The sequence below is a fragment of the Centroberyx affinis genome, unplaced genomic scaffold, assembly GCF_046629955.1.
Source record: "Centroberyx affinis isolate AG114_WGS23_722 - 3 ecotype Tasmania unplaced genomic scaffold, CSIRO-AGI_Caff_v1 ptg002900l_1, whole genome shotgun sequence".
Taxonomy (NCBI): Eukaryota; Metazoa; Chordata; class Actinopteri; order Beryciformes; family Berycidae; genus Centroberyx; species Centroberyx affinis.
The window spans coordinates 81,482-103,125 of record NW_027281025.1 but is presented as its reverse complement, the minus strand read 5'-3'; the positions used below and the strand labels follow the sequence as shown (position 1 = coordinate 103,125).

Here is a 21,644-nt window from a genome sequence, read left to right as displayed (position 1 = left end):
TCCCTATGTTTATACCGTGCAGTTGAGTGCCTTTTTATTCTTGTATTCTCTTATATTGTCAATATATAGGCTAATATCAATAAAGGATCCCATTACCTGGATGTCTGAAAAATTATCTAATGTACTCCATTTTATATAGTTCCATTTGTCAAACAAATAACTAACCTGTGTATATCTAAAGTACTTTGTGTCAAAGATAACATAACTTAAAAATATAAACAGTGCTACACTGTTTATATGTATGTTTGTTGCTTGCTTTTGTCTACAAGGTGAAGAATAGAAATGAGACCCCTTTTACAGAGAAATCTGCTTTTCTGCCCCTCTGCCCTGCTACATCTCTCTGTGCTGTCAGTTTCACCCGTATCTTTACATTGTTAAATTACTAGCCTTTGACATTATTATCTGCTCTGTTTTACTGCTCAGCAGCTCCTCTGGTCCAGACTGTCTGTGCGCCTCCTCAGGACCAGTCCTTTTCCTTCTTTGAAAATATTTTTCAATATTAATCTGGATTGAGGGAGCAAACATTCAGAGTCAGAGTTAAAACGTTATCAGTCCACTCAGTGGATACTAACTAGCAGCTAGGCTATACAGCGTGCTAATCTCGGAAACTCAGCTGTATTCCGAATAACGTTAACTGTTAGTTCTTCTTTTCGGGAATTCAGTCGGCCGTCTTCTTGGCATGGAAAAAAAATCTCCCTCACACGTGTGCAGTGCGAGGCGAACAGGCGGGTCCGGTGAGAGAGTGAGTGAGCGAGAGAGAGAGAGACAGAGACCGAACAACAGAGAGAGAGGGAGCAACAGAGAGAGAGAGAGGGAGCAACAGAGAGAGCAAGTGAGAGAGAGAGCGCGAGAGAGAGATTGCTTGGAGCAATTAGGGGCTGAGCGAATCAATGCGCTACATGCAGTTCTACGATTAAATAGTGAAAAAAAAGATAATTTGTGGCGGTCAGTGCTGATATTGTGGCGACCCGCCACAAAGTTTTCTATGTGTGGGAAACCCTGGAGGGTAGAGCGAGGGGAGATTGTCCACTAGTTAATTGAATCGCGGATGGCGTCGTTCTCTCGGACAGATAAAAAAACAAAAATAAAGTCTATGTGTGGGAAACACTGAATGAGGACATGAGCATGGCTGAAACATACCTAGAGACAGTCAACCCCACGACACTTGATTTGTGTTAGCACCCATATCTCAAGATTTCATTCTTAAGAATATTGCCATGGGATGACTAGCTACCGTCTCTTTGTAGATGCTTTAATTTTAGGATGTTTCTATCACCAAGTCATTTGAGATGCTGCTATCACTTAAGTGGTCCAGAAATAGCGTAGCCAGTAGCCACATGCACTCTTGCACAGCAGCACATCTTGGACTAATGGCTTTGCAGGGTGGTAGATAAAGGTGTAGAGACGCTTTGTTTTGTCGGTTGACACTTAGCACACTAGATCCATCCAAGAGTCACACTTGAATGGTGTCATGATATCCATGTGATGGATAAAGCATTCATTTACCATAGTGAGCGAGGCTTCTTTTTTTAACCCTTTCTCAAACTGCCTCATGTCAGTGGATCTGTAGCTACATGACCAATATTAGGATGTGTTATAGTGGAAAGATCAGTTTCATATTTCCACCTGTTACATCATTCGTTATAATATGAAGAAAGATCTGAAGAGCTGGATTTGAATTGGCTCTGTCAGTTCTGGCTCCAACATCATTACTTTTCATAAACAAGGAATCAACAGAGAGGAAGCACTGTGGTTACCAGGTTCTCCCCTGCAGCCTAACTGACTATTCTCTCACCCGCACACAGTCGCATCTTCTCAGATCTGTTGCCTAGGCTGAGGGTCTGGGGAGTTGATTTCAGAGTCGGGGTTTACATTTTTTAAATGCCTTTTGATGTCACTGTAATGAAAACTGTTTCCACTGGCATATGTGCGGTATTATTTTACTAAAGAACCCAGCTGAAAGCACTGAGTGACTGAAGCTTGGTGTTAGGCCAGAGGTGCTCTTTGAGACTGAACCTGTGTGGTAAACTAGCCAACCTGAGTCAGGGGAAGGTGAGGTTAGAGAGGGGCTAACGACATGGATTATTCACTGTGGGAAATGCGTATGCCCCTGAGGCTCTTGCTCCCTGACTTCCACCTCGCTCTCCACCTTTAATCCGCCTCCCGCAATTCATTTTGTTTCCTCTGATGTCACAGCATCACGTCAGCACAGGTGTGCCAAATTAATCAGACTGCATTGGCAGGAAGAGAGAGTTGAGACACGGCAGCATCAATATGTGCTCGTGTAATCGACATGTTTGTACAACACTGGCATGCATGAGGTGTTTGAAATTTGGAACAGTTGCACACAATCGTGTCATACATCCTTTGTTTTAAGATCACTGTTTTGTCCTCACTTTGTCCTGAAATGAAACCCCTCTGGTTTTTCAGTGAAAGGAGGGACATTATTTTATTTATTATTTTAAAACCTTGAATTTGTTACTTGAATGATGCTTGTACATCACCGTATAGCCTAAGCTGAGAATGTTTGAGTTAGGCTAGTTACTTTTCCATCTAAAGTCTTTTTGTTGTTGCCGTACAGAAAATGAATGAAGCAGCCAAGATAAGATAATGCATCATGGAGTATAGCCTACAATCACAGGCCTCTCTTATCTAAAACCAAATATTTGACCACGGCTGTTTGAGTGTGCTGCCTGATAACTTGTTTTGTTTGTTCAGTGCAGATAAACGTGAAAGGATTCAAGTTTAGTCACTGACCATCTTTCATACGGCAGTAGCTCCCTACCCTTCACTCTATTTAATGATTTTTGTGGGTTTTCTTATTTTCATATAATCATTTAATTTGTTACAAGATACATCTGAGGACAGTATTCTTGCATGTTTTAGGTTCTTAGGCTAAATAATTTTAATTGGGGGAAGTGGTTCTTTCAAAATCTTTCTACCCATGCAAAGCTACTTGAACAACTCAGTGCTTGGATGATATTAGGCTGATGGGACTATTCAGTAATAAGGAAATAAAGTGATTACAGGCTACATTATAAAGCCACAGCTTGGACCAATGCAGACAGACAATTGTAGTTATAAACCAGATAATTGTGTGGCAGCTGGTCTTCAAGAGATATTTACCTCCCACAACCAATTCCATGAGATTTCCTTGGATGTGTGCCCTGGAATCGGGTGCTATCAGGCTTCAGGAGAATCAAACCTGAAAAACTGGGTTTCAACCAAGAAATGACTTGCCCTAAACATGTAGAGGCCGTGTGAATAGTATACCTGGCACTCAACTTGGCTTCCTAGTTTCATGCCTGTTCAAGTTCTGTCCACTGAATTTTTAACTTGAGACAATGGATATAGGATATTGTTATCAAATGGCCGTCAGATATCTCTGTTTAGAAGTAGATTCTGTTCTGGTCTTCAAAAAAAATGTAATTTAAAGATTTTTCTTGACATCACATATTATCCTCAGAAATTGAACACACAAAAGCATCAGAAAACTATGTATTCAATTGAAGGAGTGCAGATCTGTCATGGTTAAATGTTTTGATCTTAGCTCTGGATGCATAGTCACTGGCATGTGGTTGTTTATTGTTTAGAGAGGGAATTGTTTATTTTAGTACTTCAATTGAACAATTATGTCAATGTTTCATAGTTAACCATTTAATAGGGAAATTCAAGTTGTGTCGACTAAGCCAGTTTTCTACCACTGGACAAATAACATCCAGTAAACTACAGTGGACTCATTTTATCCATGTATAATATGCCATTTTGAAGGTCTGATCAAATTAGACAGGAGTCATACAGGTATGAGTGTCTGAACTTTTTGTGATAACCGATGAAGCCAGCAACAGAGGAGTGGTAAAAGTACTGTTTTAATATCATGAGGCTTATATGGCTAATTTTTTTTTTTTCTTCACTTTCTGTGCTTTTGACTCCAGGATAAAATTGGTGTGAAAAAAGAGCGGCAGAGGACAGTCATGAAAAGAGGCCTAGGTGCACTTTCTTTTCACCTTGTGTCTAATTGCCTGCTAATTGAAATGGGGTCATACACTGGACAAAACCCCTGTGTGACGCATCAGAGGACAATGAGGTGTAGAGATGACTGATGTTGCTTTCAGCCTCAGCCTCATTGCCGGCCAATTAGACAGAGGGAAGGAGACTGGGTCAGACAGTTTGAATTAGGCATGGAGAAAACCTACGGTCTCTAGAGGATGAGCAATAATCGCTATATATCTTTATTCAGACCCTTTCCCTCTCCCTTTAGTCTGTGAAGCTGCTATGAATCAGGACATATAGGGACAAATGTTAGTGGAAACTATCTTCTGTCAAATGGAGAGAAAATGGGCTTGATTGAGGATAACAAGAGCGTGAGTGAAGCGAGGGGGAAAATGGCATTGATGTGCACCGTTTCCTGCCTCCCCCCTATCTAATGAGTGCATTGAAGTCCTGATGAGTTTATTTTGATTTCTTCTTCCCTTTGCGTTTGATAATTTATTAACCTGCCTGTCTGTAATGCTTAGATTAGCCCATAATAATGCAGTGTAGGTCGGGTGATAAGCAAGCCTCCACAGTGTTGGGGATTATGTTATCATGGCTCTTTGCTGTGTGGAATACACTGGCTGTGGTTGAGAGCTGCTCATGTTTGTCAGTTTAACAGCAGAGCTTTGGATGCTTTTTGTTCTACTCGATATAGATGAGCCCGCCTGTCTAAGCTTTTTCCCTCAAGCTTCACACAAGAAGAATGTAAATTTACCAACACCATACTTTTCATTTCCTTGGTAATACTGGCATGTCACTGAGAGCAGTCTATATAATTCTAAAAGGGGAAAATGGCCTTGTAAACTAATGCCCTTGCTTTACTTTAGAGGCCAATGAGTCAACAGTTAGTGACGGCACAGTGAGTGACCTGGACGCACTAATGGACTTAGATTGAGCAGCACTGCTCGTGCTGCTGTGAGTGATGCCATGTAGGCTAAACCTATTAGCTTTAGGGTGCTCAGGCACCTACTGGGCAGCACCGTCCATCAAAGCGGTCAATAGCTGTTGATTTTTGACAAGACATTAGGCTACTGTCGGTCAGTTTAGATTTCCTATAACTAGCCTATAGGAGGATTCTCTATCCTGCTTGGCCTTAGTTGGTGTATCCTCTGCCCTTGCAACAATTTCACCTAAGAATAAGAATTATCATCCCACCCACAGCTGTCTCACCCAGGAAGAGAAGGAGACAGGTTGAGAGAAAGTCAGGAGGAGAGAGGAGCGTTTGCAAAACACAAATTGACTCAAAACGTAAACAACAGTGAGGATCAATAAACTCGGGCTATAACAATAATGACCCAACCAGCGGAACTTGGCAAGCACTGTGTTGGCTTAACCAGCGCAAGCACTGAGACTGAAAGAGGGATTTCCCCCATGGGCTCTTATCAACTGGGAAACAGACTGAAAACATATTATGACTTATCTTCGCTTTTCCACCGCCCGTTCACAGAAATATTGAACTCGAGACTGGTGTATGGATCCTCCACCCACCCGGTCTTCTCTATGGGTTGATAACACTGTGTTTTGTGTCGGTCCCGTTTGGCAAAGAGAGGCGTGCTGTGATCCCGCCCCAGGCTTTTTCTGGGAATGTGGGAATGACAAGCCAAAAAGGAGGATTAATGCATCTTTTAGGGGGTTGCTGCAAACCCCATTTTGATCTCAAGTATGTGCGCTGGTGTTTGGTGAGTCAAGGGGAGACCACACCACAAATAACAGCTCCCTTTCCCCTCCTGCAGCCACACACACACACACACACTTGGGAGTATCCATGCTGCAGTTCCTCTCTAAAGCCAGTTGCATTATCCTTGACCTAGTGCAGTGCCGCTGCCAGATATTTTAGCACAATGATTAGTGCTCGTGCGCGACACCTGGTCTGTCACCAGCGTCACTGTTTGGGTGGCACAGTGAACCGGCGCTGGGCAGGGGCACAGGGACAGACTGGCACCAGGCCCAAAACAGATGGCAACGAGTTTCACTTACAGCGCGACACAGTGGCAGGCAGGAGTGGAGATAACACCTCTGTCTAATAATAAAAAATCCCCGGTTCCCTAGGTAACCCCTTCAGCGCCTGCAGCCTTTTTAATTACATCTGAATCCCAGTCCACTGAGAGAGATAGAGAGAGAGAGAGAGTGAGAGAGAGAGCTAGGACAGGATAGAGATGTTGTTAAACCATCAGCCCTGCCCTCTCTCTCACTCTCTCTCACTCTCTCACTCCCGCCCCTCCCCCCCCCCACCCCTCCCCCTGACGGAGAGCTGTGGCTGGCTGGTGACTCATCCTCACCATAAGCCATGCTGGATCTGCGCGCTACCTACAAGGTTTAACATTTAATTACTCTAGCCTCAAATAGATTCACATTTGGGGTATTTTTGTGTGTTTTTTTTATGCGCATGAGGTAACTTAGGTAATCGTCCAACCAAGAGGACTTCATACATTTTCAAAAGAGCTAAACCTGGCGATTCACACACAGATGCCCCATCACCTCCATCACCTCCCTGTAAAATGTAGCGGAATGCCGTCTAAGCTTTTTGGGACTGTTAAACCCTGCAAAAGTCATAGTACAGGCCGGTTTTACTCCAGTGCGAGAAACAGTACAAATGTCAACACAGCTTTTACAACCTCAAAATGCATATAACACTCAATTTGTAGCTGTTACATATTGTCATCGATTGTGTCCAAACCTCAGACAATAATTTTCCAAGTAAAAAAACAAAAATCTTAAAAAAAAAAAAAAAAAAGCCAGTAGTGTAGAGACAGTATGTGATGTGCCATACTGCAATTGCAAATTGGGTCTTTTTAAAGGAAATATTTTTTGTCCTCAGTCTGTCCCATATATACTCCACAGTGTTCAATCTGAACAGACCAAATTGATGTTGTCTTCTTCACCATGTTTACCATGTTATCAGTGCTTGAACCTGATGAGGCTTTATGAATCGTGCTTGCACAACTCTGTACAACAGAGGGGAGTGCCTGGGTGAAGTGAATGAGCGAGTGAGTGTTGCAGAGTGGCTCTCTCAAGGAAAGTGGGTGAGCGGATAGCTGTTTGTTTGCTTTGTCACTTAGCCCCCCCCCCTTTCTGCTTCCCCTTGGACTGTGGCTGAGAGTGATCACTATTTAATGCAATGGGACTGGTGGAAAAGTGGGTCAGGAGGAAGTTCGGCAAACTTGGCGCTGGGAGGTTGTTGACTTCTTGTGGAGTGTCTTGCTGTAGAGGCAAGTTTTTTGATGGAGTTTGGGTGGGTGGGGCTGAAGAGGCAGTGAACTTTCTGGATTTTTAAAGGTCACAAGTGATTGTAGACCCACGAAAGAGACATGTTGGACACAGGCTTGTCTGTTTTAACTCTTTTTGGTTTCTCTGTGTTTTTGTATCTGTCTCTCTGTTGTGTCAGCTATGCTTGACCTGCAGAGGTGTCCGCTGGGACCTTCTGACCTACATGTGTTTTTCTGATTAAATATCTTTTCTTGCTGTGAGAATGAGCACTGTACGCCTTTTTTGCCCCCCACCCATTCTTCATCCAAAAGTGCTCAGATGGTCTGCTTCATAATTTCCTAGCGTGGTAGCTCTGGCTAAAGGATATCTCTAGTATTATAAGGCCCAGTGTGCCCATCAAAAATTGATTTCATTTTAGAAGGGGAGGTATGTGGTTCTTACTTGTTTTATTTAATAGCGAACAGATGGCAATGAATCACTTAAACCTCTGTGCTCAACAATTTAATTTGTAGCAGCATGCAGAAACAGGGCTGACTGAAGACATTTTGTTGCACTATGGCTTGTCGAAGCATCTGTGCTGTCAACGTTCATGAGGAATTCACCCATAAAGCTGGCGATAAGAAATCAAAGGATCCTGATTCAGTGACTTTTATTTGAAGATGAGGGACACCAGACTCCTTTTTATGCTGCACAGAATATCATTTGATTGTTCTCTTGATTGCTCGCTCACTTTCCTACTTGGCAATCATTGATGAATCTTGGATGTGGCCCACTGTTACTGTCACACCTGCGGAATAATGGAAGAATAAAGACACAAGTGGAAATTAAATGTGGCAACAGTCTGTGTCGTTTTGTCTTAAGTTTAAGAAATGTCAGTCATACTCCATGATACAATGCATCATGAAGGTGTGCTCATGGAGTGTTAGTCATGCCACTAACCTGTTTCTTTCTCACTCTCTCTTTTTTCTCTCCCCCTCTCTTGTTCCCTCTCTCTCTCACACAGGCTCTGCAGTCTCACACTGAAAAAGCTGATTGTCCTCAAAGAACTGGATAAAGAACTGAACTCCCTGTCTATAGCTGTTAAGATACAGGTGGGTGAGTTATATATACGGGAACATGTTTGATTGCAACACGTTTGATAGCAGTGTGTCACAGCCTGGAGTCTGCCTGTGGCTCATTGTTTCTCAAATCTTTGCCAAGGCTGCACCCTGTTGAACATAAGTCACAAAGGCTAGTCGGTGATAAGACATGCCACTAATCCTGCCGATTGATAAAAACCCTCCTCCTTAGCTGCACAGGATGCTCTGGTGAGTCACATCCACTCAGGTGCTTTAAAAGGCAGACTAGCATTACCACTCTAAGCAGGGGCGTTAGTACCTTAAGAAGGATTTTGCATCTTTCATTGATTGCTAATGCATTTTTGTGACTACGGGTGCACAGTCTTAACACATGTTGCCTAGCCCTTTCCTGTGTCCCGCTAAAGATAGGTGAGGATCCTACTGCACCCTACCTCACCGGAACATCTTGGCTTTACCTAGACTGAGCCGTGCCGGCACACTGTCTTACAAATGACTGTTGGAACACTCTGTCTTTAGTGTGCAGCCAGGCTTCACGGTTTTAAAACACAGACTCAGCGGTAAGCCTAGTAGTGGTTGTGAGTATGATGGTCCACTGCCTCCGAAAACAGTTGATTTTGGGAAAGAACTAAGGGCAGTGGGTACACCTTAAGTGTACACACACACTCACATGCACACGCAGTGCCCTAAGGTGGCCATGTGGAAATAATTTCCCCAGGAGAAAGTCATTCAAACTTTGTTCACTGCAGTTGTCCAGGAAACCCAAGTAGAGGAGAATTTGAGAATTAGACTCACCTCATAGCGAGCTTAGGGGAGGGAGCCAGCTTTTTCCACAACTCTTACCTGAGTGATTCAGCACTGTACTGGTAGAACACAAGAACAAAAGCTTTTATATTGCCCACACAACAGGGAAAAATCTAATATCTGGTCTCTGTCTGGTATCTGTTTCCACGTTAGATTTCCTATTTTGCAGATGCTTTATTGACATCCACCTGACCCCTTTGTCTCTGGGCCAGAAAAAGGGTTTTCTGGCCCAGGGTCGTGTGAATCATGTGAATTTAAAGCCTTCCAAATCTTTCTGCTCTCCCCTCAGTCGACCTCTAAGTAGGAATGTGCCACCTGCGCCATGTCTGAATGACACAGTGTGTGCCCGACATGCTGGCTTTATCTGCGCACTGAGGATGTGCTTATACCAACAGGGAATATGATGATTCCCAGCAGTATAGGAAAGAAGAATAGGAAATAGAGAATTGCTATAGCTGTAAAACCCACAAGGCCATTCTACTGCAGTGGTGTTTTTTTTATAGTTGCATATGTAAGAATGAAACATGAGAAAGCAAGAAATATGACTCCCTGGTTACCATGAGTCAGCATAGTCACCATTTTTTAATAAAGCCTGGCTAACTGTGCTCCTTGTGAATTATCACCATGGCTGGAATGTGCAGTCAGATCCAAAAGGCTCACCTTCTGTGGCAAAGCAAGCCTCCCATTATATATATCTTAATCTAATGTAATACATCCTTCTTTTTTCCCTGCTGCCTAATGGGGCAGATGCATAAAGATGGCTGCCTCCATCCAACGGTCCAAGCTATCTAAACATCCATTCTTAGCATTTCAGAAGTGGAATAACAACTGGGTGAACATAACACTGTAGACAGGGGAACCAAATCTCATCAGGAAGCCACCATTTTTATTCCCTTGGTCAGTAATTGACAATTTTTTCCGTAGCGCTCTCAATGTTCTCCCCTTCATTATGAACTTTAATTGAAATTGTATGCAGTACCAGGTCATTCTATTTAAAGAAAAACAAATCATTTCCCCCTTACTGTCGTTCCGGAGAGGAGAAAGCAAGCAACCAAGTGTGGCTTTATCCATGAGCTGCGTTGTCTCCAGAGCGTGAAATCTCTCCATTTCTGCTGAGCCGCCCGGAGGACAGCCGAGCAAGCTCTGTTCGCCGCGGCTCCGGAACTGGAGCATTAAATCCAATTTCCAGCAGGTTTGGCTGGGGAGAACGGAGACGCTGGAGAGATAAAAGAGAGAGTCGGAGAAGATGACAGAGCAGGGACGGGGGTTTTTGTTTTTGGACGGTGAATGACAAAGCCTCATTACCGCATGTCATCAGTTCTCTGTTCGGCATACACCGTCTCTTTCTGTCTCCGAGGCTCATCAGGTTAAGTGGCCCGCATGCACCGTCACCCCCTGGGATGCGTACCCACTAACCTTTTGGACAGTCTCCCAACCCTCAACATTAGGGACGATGAGATAGCAGCTCGGTCTCCAGGAGGCTCTGTGTTCCCCGGGGAGCTCTCTCACCCTGGAGACCGCCGGGTCACCAGGGGGTCCTCACACAAACCTCTCCTACATTTTCCACATGTTGGGTTGCGACAGAGCGGCCTGGTGCTACATGCGCACTACAGGATTATGGAATCAGTCATTTCTCTGTGCGGTTGCCTGAGGTTGTGGCGAGACGTCGTCGTGAGCTCGATTATGTTCGGAAAGGCGTGCAATCCTCCTTTCAGCTCTAGCCACTGTCCAAAGCACTTCCATGTGCAGCACTCTCAGATATGATCCAATTATGTGTGTGTGTGTGTGTGTATGAGAGAGAGTCTGTGTCAGTGTGTGTTGGGTGAAAGCAGAAGCCCCAGCATGCCTTCCAAATCTACTTTAATACAGTTGCACATGGAGCTGCAGTCCTGACCCTGAATCACTTCCCGTCTAAGCTGCAAAAAGTGGACCCCATTTTAGAGAATTTTAGATCCTTAAAATAGTTACCTTGAGGGTGATAGTGTAGAGTTGGAGTTTTAGCCAGGCTTGTTCCCACAGGCATTTTGAGCTTGGTAGAAGAGAGGGGTTGTTACGTCCCCCCATCTGGCCCCAGAAAGACAGTGGAGAAGCTTGTAGCGGTGCACAGAGGGCGAGAGAGAGGGGGGCCGCAGGACATTCAGTACAAGCTTTCCTTGCCAAGGCGCTGTATTGTTAATGCATGTCAGGCAGTTTGAGAGTGCTTGGCTTTTGTGCCTTGATTCATTGTACCAGCTACTGAGCTTGAGAAAGTAGTGCATACAAGGCTTCTCTTTGTGGCGCTCAAGTTAGTGACAAGGTCAGCCTCAGACACAGAGATTTACCCTCTCTCTTTTTTTCTGTGTAATGCAAAACAACTGCTGTGGATACTGTCAAGGCTCTGCCAACATGTTCCATCTCTGTAGCATGTTGAGCCATAATGCCAGATAGAAAGAAACCCTCTACTACTGAATGCATAGCAAGGCTTAGCAAAGCTTAAGATTCTTTATTCCCATGCCCCCTTCAGTTCTTCAAAGCTTTGTTGCTGTTCTTTGAAGTTCAATAAAAAAAGTCTCATCTGTTTTTAAAACTATTGGCATTGCAGGAAATGATCACCAACATTTTCCTTTCCTGAGGTAGTAAAATGAAAACATTATCTCTAGCTCGTATTGTTTCAAAAACTTGTTGACTGGTGAGATTTTGAAGTTTTCAACCACATGCAAGGTTGGGGACTGTATGAGGAATGGATGAATTCAATTAAGTGTCATGAGGCAAATGTCACCTGTTGCATATTTATAACATATCATTCAATTCGGTCAAATATTGTGCATCTGGTCATATGTACTATCGCCATTTTTCAAAGTAAACAGTGGGATTTGGAGGATATTTTAAAGTAAGCTTACTTGTATAAGAGCATCCACTTTCAGCTCGAGAGGAAAATGGATTTGTGGGGTGTCTTTTCTGTTTTGCCTGACACATCCAGCTACATGCAGTCTTGTATTTTTTTTGCTCCAGCTCTGCTATTTATACATGCCCGATTGATCTGAGGGAGTTAGTTAATTGAAGTGTGGGTACGTGTGCCAGCTCTGTGGGCTGTGACTCTCCTCCTCTTCCCCTCTGCGGCTCATTAGGAGAGAGCCACTGATGACAGCTTCCTATTGTCCTGGATGTTTGTGGGTCTTATTGTCTTCCACAGTGTGTGTCACTGTGGCTTTTCCTCACCCTGTTCTCTCCATCATCTATCCATGTTGCGTTGGTAGGTGTGAATAGACTGAAAAAGACCACGTCTGATTAAAAAACTGAGTGAAACAAGCTACTTAATGGTGAAAAAAAATAAGGGCACATGAGAGTTTGCAGCTTTTTAAGCATTGCTCCTATGTTTTGTGTCTTTGTCATTGGGTTTGTATTTATATACAACAGGTGTTTTAAATTCATCATGTTTATTTTATTCTTGCATTGACCTATTGTAGCTAGCACCACTGCATAGTTGAATAAGGACAACCCCCCCTCTGGTATCCTGTAATGATTCCTCAGCACATGCCCGACCATTTCATTTGGTATCTGTTACATGATTCAGCAGCTCTCTGTGCTGCCAGTCAAGCTGATGGCATTAGGATCTAATGTCGTACCCACTGGATCAGACTATTAATGGGTTTCTCCCCAGGGTATTAAGTTGGATACAGGATATCCTACCTGCCCCACGGTGCTCACCAAATCTTATTTTATGCAATTGGTAGTAGAGTAGATACCTGAACTAACCTTTGAGCAGTACAAATTTGTACAGCAATCTATGAGTTGCCAAATATTGCACAACAGATGCATGCCTTCTCCAGTCAGAGCTTGACACCTTCCCAAAATGGGGAACCCGAGACTTGACAAGCTGTTACTCATGTTCACATTCTTCTTACTTGTTTCAAGATCATGATAAGAGGCAGGAAAAAGCCGTTTGGTTAAAGAGTTTGAACTATACCCCGACGAGGTACATGACAGAACTTAATCCAGAGGCGCCCAAGGGAAATGTGCTGAGATGATGAGTTGTGTTTTAGGACTGAGCGATGGTTCCTCCAGGACACACTGGGCGCTAGTTTGAAGAGACTGACATAACCCATGGGATTTAAATCCCTGTGCTATTTTGCCACACCAGGTTCATGCCAGCACCAGCATGTGCTTTGGTGATGAGTCTTTCTCACTTGTGGCCAGAACACCAAGCGTTAGATAATGAAGCTAAATTTGATCCTGAGCAGCAGCTTAAGACACTTGGCCGTTACTTTCTACCAGAGATCTTTGGCAACAACATGCAACATTGTAGCAGCTAACGGTCAAACTCAAAGTCCTTTGTGTGTTTTGAAAAAAGTTGACAGTTCCGTTTTTCTTATGAGACGTTGTTGAAGCCAGCCTCAATGAATGTATATTGCTGTTTTTTTTCCAGGGGCCAAACATTTTTTTTCCAGGTTACAGCCATACTTTCACCTGGACCATACACCACTCTCAGGCCAAAGCCTAGACAGTTATCTAACTATCACATTAAAATCTTTGTCCTATATGATCAAGAACCCTAGCCAGAGATTTTTTAAAATGCTTAGTGCAGCAGTAGCCTGGAGGTTAGAGAAGCAGGCTTGTGACCAGGAGGTCATTGGTTTGAATCCTCACATCGGCTCGGAAAATCTGGGTGGGGAATAAGAAACAATCCCCCCTCTCTCCTTTCCTTCCTGCCTTAGCAATAACCGTTGATGAGCCCTTGAGCAAGGCACTTTAACTCCCACATGCTCCAGTGGTGCTGTTCAGTAGACATTGTTCAGTAGACTGTTTGTACTGGGCTGCTCCAAGGTGTGAATCTGTGTAAATGTGTGAATGCGAAGCGGGGTGGTACTGGAAATGAGCATGCATGCTCTGTCACCGTTCCCTGGGTAGATGAAACCTAAAAAAAGCAACAATGAGAAGCAATTTGAGATGTGGGATTTGGGGGGATTTTGTGTTCCAAAACAGCGAGTGTGGGACGGAAGTGAGTTTTAAAAGCCAGAAATCTCCACGCCTGGGGAAGTAATTGTTGAGTCATTGGTATTGATCAACAGCCCTAGCTCCCACAGATATATTATGATCTTTTTGTGCTATGGGGCAGGAAAAAATCTTGCTTATTGCACCTTTTTAAGGTGCCTGAATGATTTTTCACTAATGCCTACATGTGAAATTCGCCTAGAAAAAGAACCACATAGCATTTATAAATGCTATATGTAAACATTTGTACAGATATGTAAAAATAAATTCATAAGGGTACTTGAAACTTTGCCTTTGTCTTCCAGGGATCCAAGCGTCTTCTGAGATCAAATGAGTACGTCCTCCCACCCAGCGGCCTGATGGAGACAGATCTGGAGCTTACATTCTCACTACAGGTAAATGCACTCAGTCATTATACTGTGAAATCTCGCATTGTTATTGACAGGCATAATTGTGTTAAAGCTATCCATATTGGTGCCCCCTTATTGAAATGCTATTGTCACACTACTGCCATCATTTATTCTGTGATTTACTAGATTGAAGACAATTTTTCATCCAGAAATTGACTGAACATTTGCTACAAGCAATGACTATGTGACTGTAGGTTTACATTTGAAGCTGTACGTGTTTTGTTTACATGGGTTATGTTTGTAAACATAGGGCAAAATTAACCTATAATTTCATATAAAATGGATTATGAAGGTTGCCAAAAGCTCATCTTACGTGTACAAAACGAATTCTTCAAGAATCAAGCTAATTCAAACTAATATTCAAATGGCTAAATAAATTCTGTATTTGGGCTCAAGATTTCTTTTTTAATTTCTGCAAGATGTTTCATTCAACCTGCCCTCATTCAACCCTCTGATAGCTTTGGAAAATACAGCCCTCCTTCAGTGTTAGTTTCCTTGCTGCCAGCAAAACAAATTGAGTGTGTTGAAATGAGTCTACTGTGTAGATGTCGGTTCTCATCTAAAGGCTAATGAATATGTAATGTGGCTTACATTCGGTTTTGTTTATCTGAGTTTTTGTTTTATTGTTAGTACCCCCATTTTCTGAAGAGGGACGCCAACAGACTCCAGATTATGTTGCAGAGGAGGAAACGCTACAAGAACCGAACCATCCTGGGCTACAAGACTTTGGCTGTGGGAGTTATCAATATGGCTGAGGTACCATATAGCCCTTTTGTGGGGACATTATTTTAAATTACCATATGCCTCCTTTTATTATTTCATTCCATGACGCCTTGTCTGCCATTTAATTTCTTGTGAGAAACAAATAATTTTGCTCTGAGCATGTGATTGCATTCTGTCTCTTGACAGTGATTGACATGGTTATTAGTGTCTATGTGCCATGTCTTGCCAGAGAGAAGGCCTCCTGTGTCACACGTCATTTTAGATGATTCATGCTCATCACACATACTGCTGTGTGAGATGATGGGCCATCTGGAGCTGGTTTCATATGCACTTTTCTGAAACAACAGTGTATTCAGCCATGCTGGGCAGAAGTAATGGACTGTGGCCTGTTATATTACCCAGTGTGAATGTTTGTGTGATGTCCATACGTGGATATGCATGTGCAACAGTTGATAATTACTGAGCCTTACTTAATGTTCTTGGTTTATTTGAAAGGGACAAGCGCAGATAACATTGATACCATACTAATTACAGCATCAGATGCATTGTACATGGGTGTCTAGCCAAACCTGTTTTCCAACAATAGTGCCATGGCAGGAATTGATTGACATCTGAAAATAAGAGTAATGCACTATTATATTTTAAAATACCACTCATCCGCTGTGTTTGCTGCAGCGAACAACCCACAGACTTCTATGAATGAAGCCAGATTGGCCATTATTGTATCCCATTGGGTAATTATGTTGTCATCAGCTGTAGAGTAAACTCTCATGTGCCCTCATTTTGAATCTGTCAGGGCATTATGTAGGAAGAAGTCAGTTATTGGGCTTTGGATGGAGTCCTCAAGTGCCCCCCTGCCAGTGTTTGAGCAAAATTAGCCCTACTCCCCCAACAGCACTTTATCAAGCAAAATATTGAAACTACCCCCTGGACAGTGCTAAAAAATGAGAGCTCATCCCTTCTCAACTGATTCAAACAATTTATGCAAACTATGTTATGCTGTTTGACTTGATGATATGAGCAAATTGGCTTGGATCATGATGAAGACATTCAGAATGGAAAAGCAGTACTGTGCTTGTGAAGATTTATTTAGAGCCCGCATAACTGTCAACTTGTAATCAGTTCAAGTTGGCAAATCTCTGCAAGCATAAAACAGTGTAATAAAAGCCGTCTCAATCTCTGTTGGATCTATATCTGTGAAGAGAGATACAATTCTCCCATCCTGCCGGTCTGTTTATAGAAGTTCCATTTGTTCCATTCAGCTTCAGCATGGCTCTCCTGAGTGACTGATAGACACAGGAATTGTAAGGGACGCAAAGACATCTCAGCTGAAATGGATTTGATATTGAGGCAGATGTAATCCATATATCAAGTCATGCACAGTTGTATTCATTCCAGAAAAGATAATGTTGTCAAGAACATTACAAGGGAAGGATAGTGTAAAACTGCAGTTTCCTACGATTGTATAAATATTTTTAGTCTTGATTTCTGTGGATATATATCCCCTGAATCTACGACCAGCCATAATGTTGTTGCTTCCTGTGTCCAGGTGATGCAACACCCGACAGACGGAGGACAGATTCTGGGTCTCCATAGCAACGTGAAGGAGGCGCCAGTGCGTGTGGCGGAGATCAGCGTGTACTCTCTGTCCAGCCAGCCCATCGACCACGAGGACGGTAGCGGCCAAGCTGGACGCAAGGCCAAAACCTCAGGTGGGCACAGCCAGCTCCCCACCCCCTACTTGGGTCTGTTAGACAGGCTTGTACCCACGCTGCCCGGCCAAATCCTGTCTGTAATTTCAGCCTCCATCCTAGAGCTAGCACTCCCTGCCCTGGCCTCTCTCTTCCCTCCTTTCGCATGGCTCCTATTTCCCAACCAAGGACAGAATATACTCTATTAATCCCAGGCCAACCTATGGCCAAGGGTATGTTATTCTCTTCAGCTATGGTTGTAATGTTGATTTGAGAGTTGAACAGATGTAGGGGCTATTGCCTTACACTGCTCTAATTCTGGAGAGGGGAAATGTTGGGCCTTGATCGGATGGACTCCACGCCTTCATCCCGCGAAGTTGATCCCTCCCTGTTCTGGTTGTTATTAAGGAGGCTGCTCAAACATAACAGATGAGCTCATGCACCAAGTATTAAACTAGTGTCACTCAGAGGGAAAGGAAGATGTTTATCTTTCTCCTCTCTGCAGTGATCCTTAATAACATCCATCCCATCCAGGAACATAGAACAGGATGTTTCACAGTGAAAAGGAAGTCTGAATTAGCTGTCCAGAACAAAGCACTTTTATCACCTGATCTGTCATATGCAGTCAAATGTGCAGGAAAGTCTCTTAAATCCAAACCCCTTAGGAATGGTCATTCAAACCAGTGAAATCTGCTTAACAGTAAAATGTTTCAACAACTGAAATGTAGTTGAAGCTTAATCAAAATATTATACATGCATTTCAGAAAGTGCTTGACAGTCTAATTTGCATTTGATAAGCTTTTCATTGCATGTATCGACAAGCAAATTCAGTGTTTAATTATGCACTATGAAAATTATATATTTTTGCTTTACCACATACTGCATTTTGTTCATTATGCCTGCTAATTAGACTGAACAGTTTGAATGTCGAAGAATAGATTAGAATAGAAGAGGATAGAAAAGAATTGTATTGTCCACACAGGTGGAAAATTGTCTTTGGCCTCACCCAGGACATAAAATTACATTAGTGCACATCAGATGATATACCGAGAACATAATATACATTAAACAAATTAAAAACAACCTCATATATGTAGACCGTCTTAGCCTACCGATCACAATGCACGTATGACATTTACAGAAGTAGACTAGATTTCATTTCAAGTTTAGGAGGCTTGATTTGAGTTGGAACGACTTCCTATAGGCATTCTTCATTCCCACAGAGATTTCAGTTTGTATGAGTTTCAACACTGATGTTTAATAAGGCAGTGACCCTGGATTTCTGCTCGGCTCTTTTTAGGTCACCAGTTAAACTCGACCTCTCTCAGTCCAGGTTTAAAAAAAAACAGAGATGTCTCGGTGGGAAACTTGCCAATTTGAATCTGTAGAGATGTAGTGCTGCCTAATATAATACTGGACATGTTCTTGCCCGTATTTTGACAAGTGTGTGTGTGTGTGTTTGTGGGTTGCCTTCCTCAGACCGCTCCCCAGACATGGATAACTATTCTGAGGAGGACGATGACAGCTACTCGTCAGAGCAGGAAGCGAGTGATGACGCAGTGCATGGCCAGGTCAGTGCCAGAATATGCATGGGTGTAGACAGCACACTCATCTCAATGGGAATACCCAGTTAAATAAAATCAATAAAATCACATAGCTTGCACACGTAAATGAACATGCACACATACCAGTGAAACATAAACTGACATAACAGACAGCCCACGTCACCATATGTGGTGTTGCATGGTTAAGTACAGGACTAAGGTTCCACACATGATTTGTCAGAAATGGTTGTCCTTTTTAAAATATTTTTATATTCAGCTTGTATAAGAATATATATTCTATATTCAGCTTGAATGCATGCAGATAGAGACGTAGGTGCACCTGTACATTGATATTTATGAGACATAAATCATCCAGACTGCCAAAACCTTCTCTGCATTTCAGGATCTCTATGATGAAGACGATGAGGTCAGGAAGCCGAAGAAAGCCCGGAGGAAAATGATCCGAACCACTTCCATGACCAGGGTGAGCTGCTCCCTCTCCCTCCTCCGCATGGACGTTTAGACTTGCCAATCATTGACTGTGAAAATAACTCAAGACTTGTGTTTGCCATCATACAAGCTTTTAAGGGGAAGGACACCGTGTGCTCCATTTGTTCGGGCCATTAAGGGGATGTGGACGAGCATGTAAATGAACATAGCGTGTTCACTGGAGTGATTATAACGGTCTTTACATAGAGTGGCTGTGAATGAGTAATCCAGTGGACAGTTACTGGGAGAACTGATAAGCCCGAGCCCAGCTGCCATGCTTGTTTAATCACGACAGTTATTGCCTTTTTCAGGGGGTTCTCTTTCATAGAAATTGCATGTCTCCTCTGTCCCTTTTTTCTGAACAGCAACCCAACTTCAAGCAGAAGTTTGTGGCCTTGCTCAAGAGGTTCAAGGTAACAGATGAGGTAAGTTGTGAAAAAAACTGCATTTGTCAAAGCAAACGAGGTAGCGAAATTTCGGGGGGTAACGTTTACTCTGCTCATGCCCCCTCCATGTATGCACTCGCCTGGACTCTCAATCTGTTATGAAGCTTTCAGTAAATCAGCTGTGAAACATATCAGTTATTAAATTGCCCCCGGGGCAGGCGAATAGAATTTCTCAGTATTGACTGTCTAAACAGCATATTGCCACATCACTGCTAATGTGTTCCTGACTGGAGGAGAAATGCCTGCAAAGATATCATGGCCACAATAGAGATTCAAGCATCATTATGGCGCTAGGCTGCATTACCTCTGTGCTCATGGATGTATGATTCATACATTGCCATTAGCAGTGATCTGCATGGTGAATCCATTAACAGCCTCATTCTCTACCACTTAATCTAATGATAAATGGGGGGCTCATGCGCTTGTCCTATTTCAGGGTTGTGGTTTTTATTTTTCTCTTTCTGAAGTCTTCCTGAATAAATGTTTTCTATGGGTTTTTACTACATAATGGCTTGTAATCAGGCCATCAGCAGCACATAAGCCATTTGTATGCAACTACCCTAGATGTCCATTAGTAGATGATCTGTGTTAGGCCTATATAATGATAATAATTACCCTACGACTGCATAATCTATGGGATTAATTGGGATATCTAGAGCACTTGTCTATGGTATTGTTTATGACTACAAAAACAGTCTACTGGTGGCTCCAACAAATATCTTGGTTGTATAAGGACTTTGGGACTATTTTTAATTATACAGGTCTTCAGACTGAATGGGGATTTGCAGTACCTTTTTTAGTAATCTCTTTAGCTCTATATTTAATTCAGTTTGGACCAATGTACCCATGTGAGAGGTTTAACCCAGTGTTTCTTACAAGAGCCTGTAGGTCATCTGACCTGTGTTTGGCTGGATGTTTCTAGAAGCTTCCAGGTGGCCCGATGATCTTTCATCACGTTCCCTGTCTCTAATCCCTTCCTTGTGGCTGGGCAGTGTGCAGGGCTACAGCTCTATAAATACATGGCCAGGAGGAGGAGAGGGGACAGACTGTGTTTATCTGCTCCCTGCCAGCTCCTGCTCTTATGGAGTGGCATTAATCACCTGATTAGTCCACCAACCTGCCTGTGTGCAATTCCTATGATATACAGCCCCTCCGTGCAGCTGGCAGATCAAGGCCCAGCACCTTGGCTCTCCTCTAGCACTCACTTACCTTTTAATTGGCCAGCTCAGGACCAAGGCATGGATGTATTTATAGCATAGATTCGCTCATTTTACAGCCATCAATGCATCTCGTTCATTCTTTAAGCTCCATTAGCACAGCCCTGTAAGTGATTAGCTAATGCACAGCAGCAGCCACTCCCCGCTCTATATTTAATCCATGGCTGTAATTACAAACACCTTATTACAGTCTACAGATGTGTTGATGACGTGTTTCTCGCTCTTGCGCGACAGGTCCTGGACTCCGACCCCGTGGACCAGACCCAGGAGGTGGAGGAGGATCTGGACTTGCTATACGACAGCCTGGAGGTGTACAACCAGAGTGACAGTGGGCCGGAGATGGAGGACAACGAGAGCGTCCTCAGCACGCCCAAGCCCAAACTCAAGTATGGCCGTACTTAACTTCTTACCTCACATCTCTCTGGGGGATGCGTGCCATGTAGACTCGATTACGTTTGACTGAAAATAAGTCATACATCCAGTCGTCTGTTCATTCCTTCAAATTCAAATACTTGTTTCCGTTTTCAGGCCGTTTTTCGAAGGGATGTCTCACTCCAGCTCCCAGACAGAGATTGGAAGCCTACACAGCCAAAAGAGCCAGCACAGAGAGCTGTCATGTCCTGTAGGTTGATGACCATACACTCTTTATTTTTTATGTAAAAGAATGTCATGTGAATTGCCCCTTAGCACCTGTTTAAATGCCTGCCAATCCATTATCTTTATAGTAGTCTAGGGATTCCCAAAGGCATGCTGGGACCATGATTCTATAGGCGAGACATTCTGAGCACAAGCGCCACTTAGCCCTTACTCTATCCACCCCCACAGCCCTCCAGTATTTGTAGGGAGGGACACTAAACGACCCCTCCATCCCCATCAACACACACACATTCACACACACGCATAAAAAAAACAACATACAGGCCCGGAGAGAAGATTGGATGGAGCGATCCCTGAATTCCTCGTCTGAGATTTATGGTCTATTGGAAATAACAAGGGCAGAGAGAGAGAGAGACATGTTGAGTCTGATGGGA

General features: G+C 43.2%; 1 protein-coding gene across 1 annotated transcript in view; it reads left to right on the top strand.

Annotated features, from left to right (window-relative positions):
- The window catches only part of LOC139658429 (phosphofurin acidic cluster sorting protein 2-like), a 48,510-nt gene that overhangs the window by 13,700 nt on the left and 13,166 nt on the right, over positions 1 to 21,644 (top strand). Inside the window, exons 2-10 of the mRNA XM_071536559.1 lie at positions 8,246 to 8,333; positions 14,399 to 14,488; positions 15,134 to 15,259; positions 16,776 to 16,938; positions 18,397 to 18,488; positions 18,865 to 18,945; positions 19,316 to 19,375; positions 20,848 to 20,999; positions 21,142 to 21,235. Coding sequence (XP_071392660.1) covers positions 8,246 to 8,333; positions 14,399 to 14,488; positions 15,134 to 15,259; positions 16,776 to 16,938; positions 18,397 to 18,488; positions 18,865 to 18,945; positions 19,316 to 19,375; positions 20,848 to 20,999; positions 21,142 to 21,235 — 946 coding nt within the window. The remainder of the gene's footprint in view (positions 1 to 8,245; positions 8,334 to 14,398; positions 14,489 to 15,133; positions 15,260 to 16,775; positions 16,939 to 18,396; positions 18,489 to 18,864; positions 18,946 to 19,315; positions 19,376 to 20,847; positions 21,000 to 21,141; positions 21,236 to 21,644) is intronic.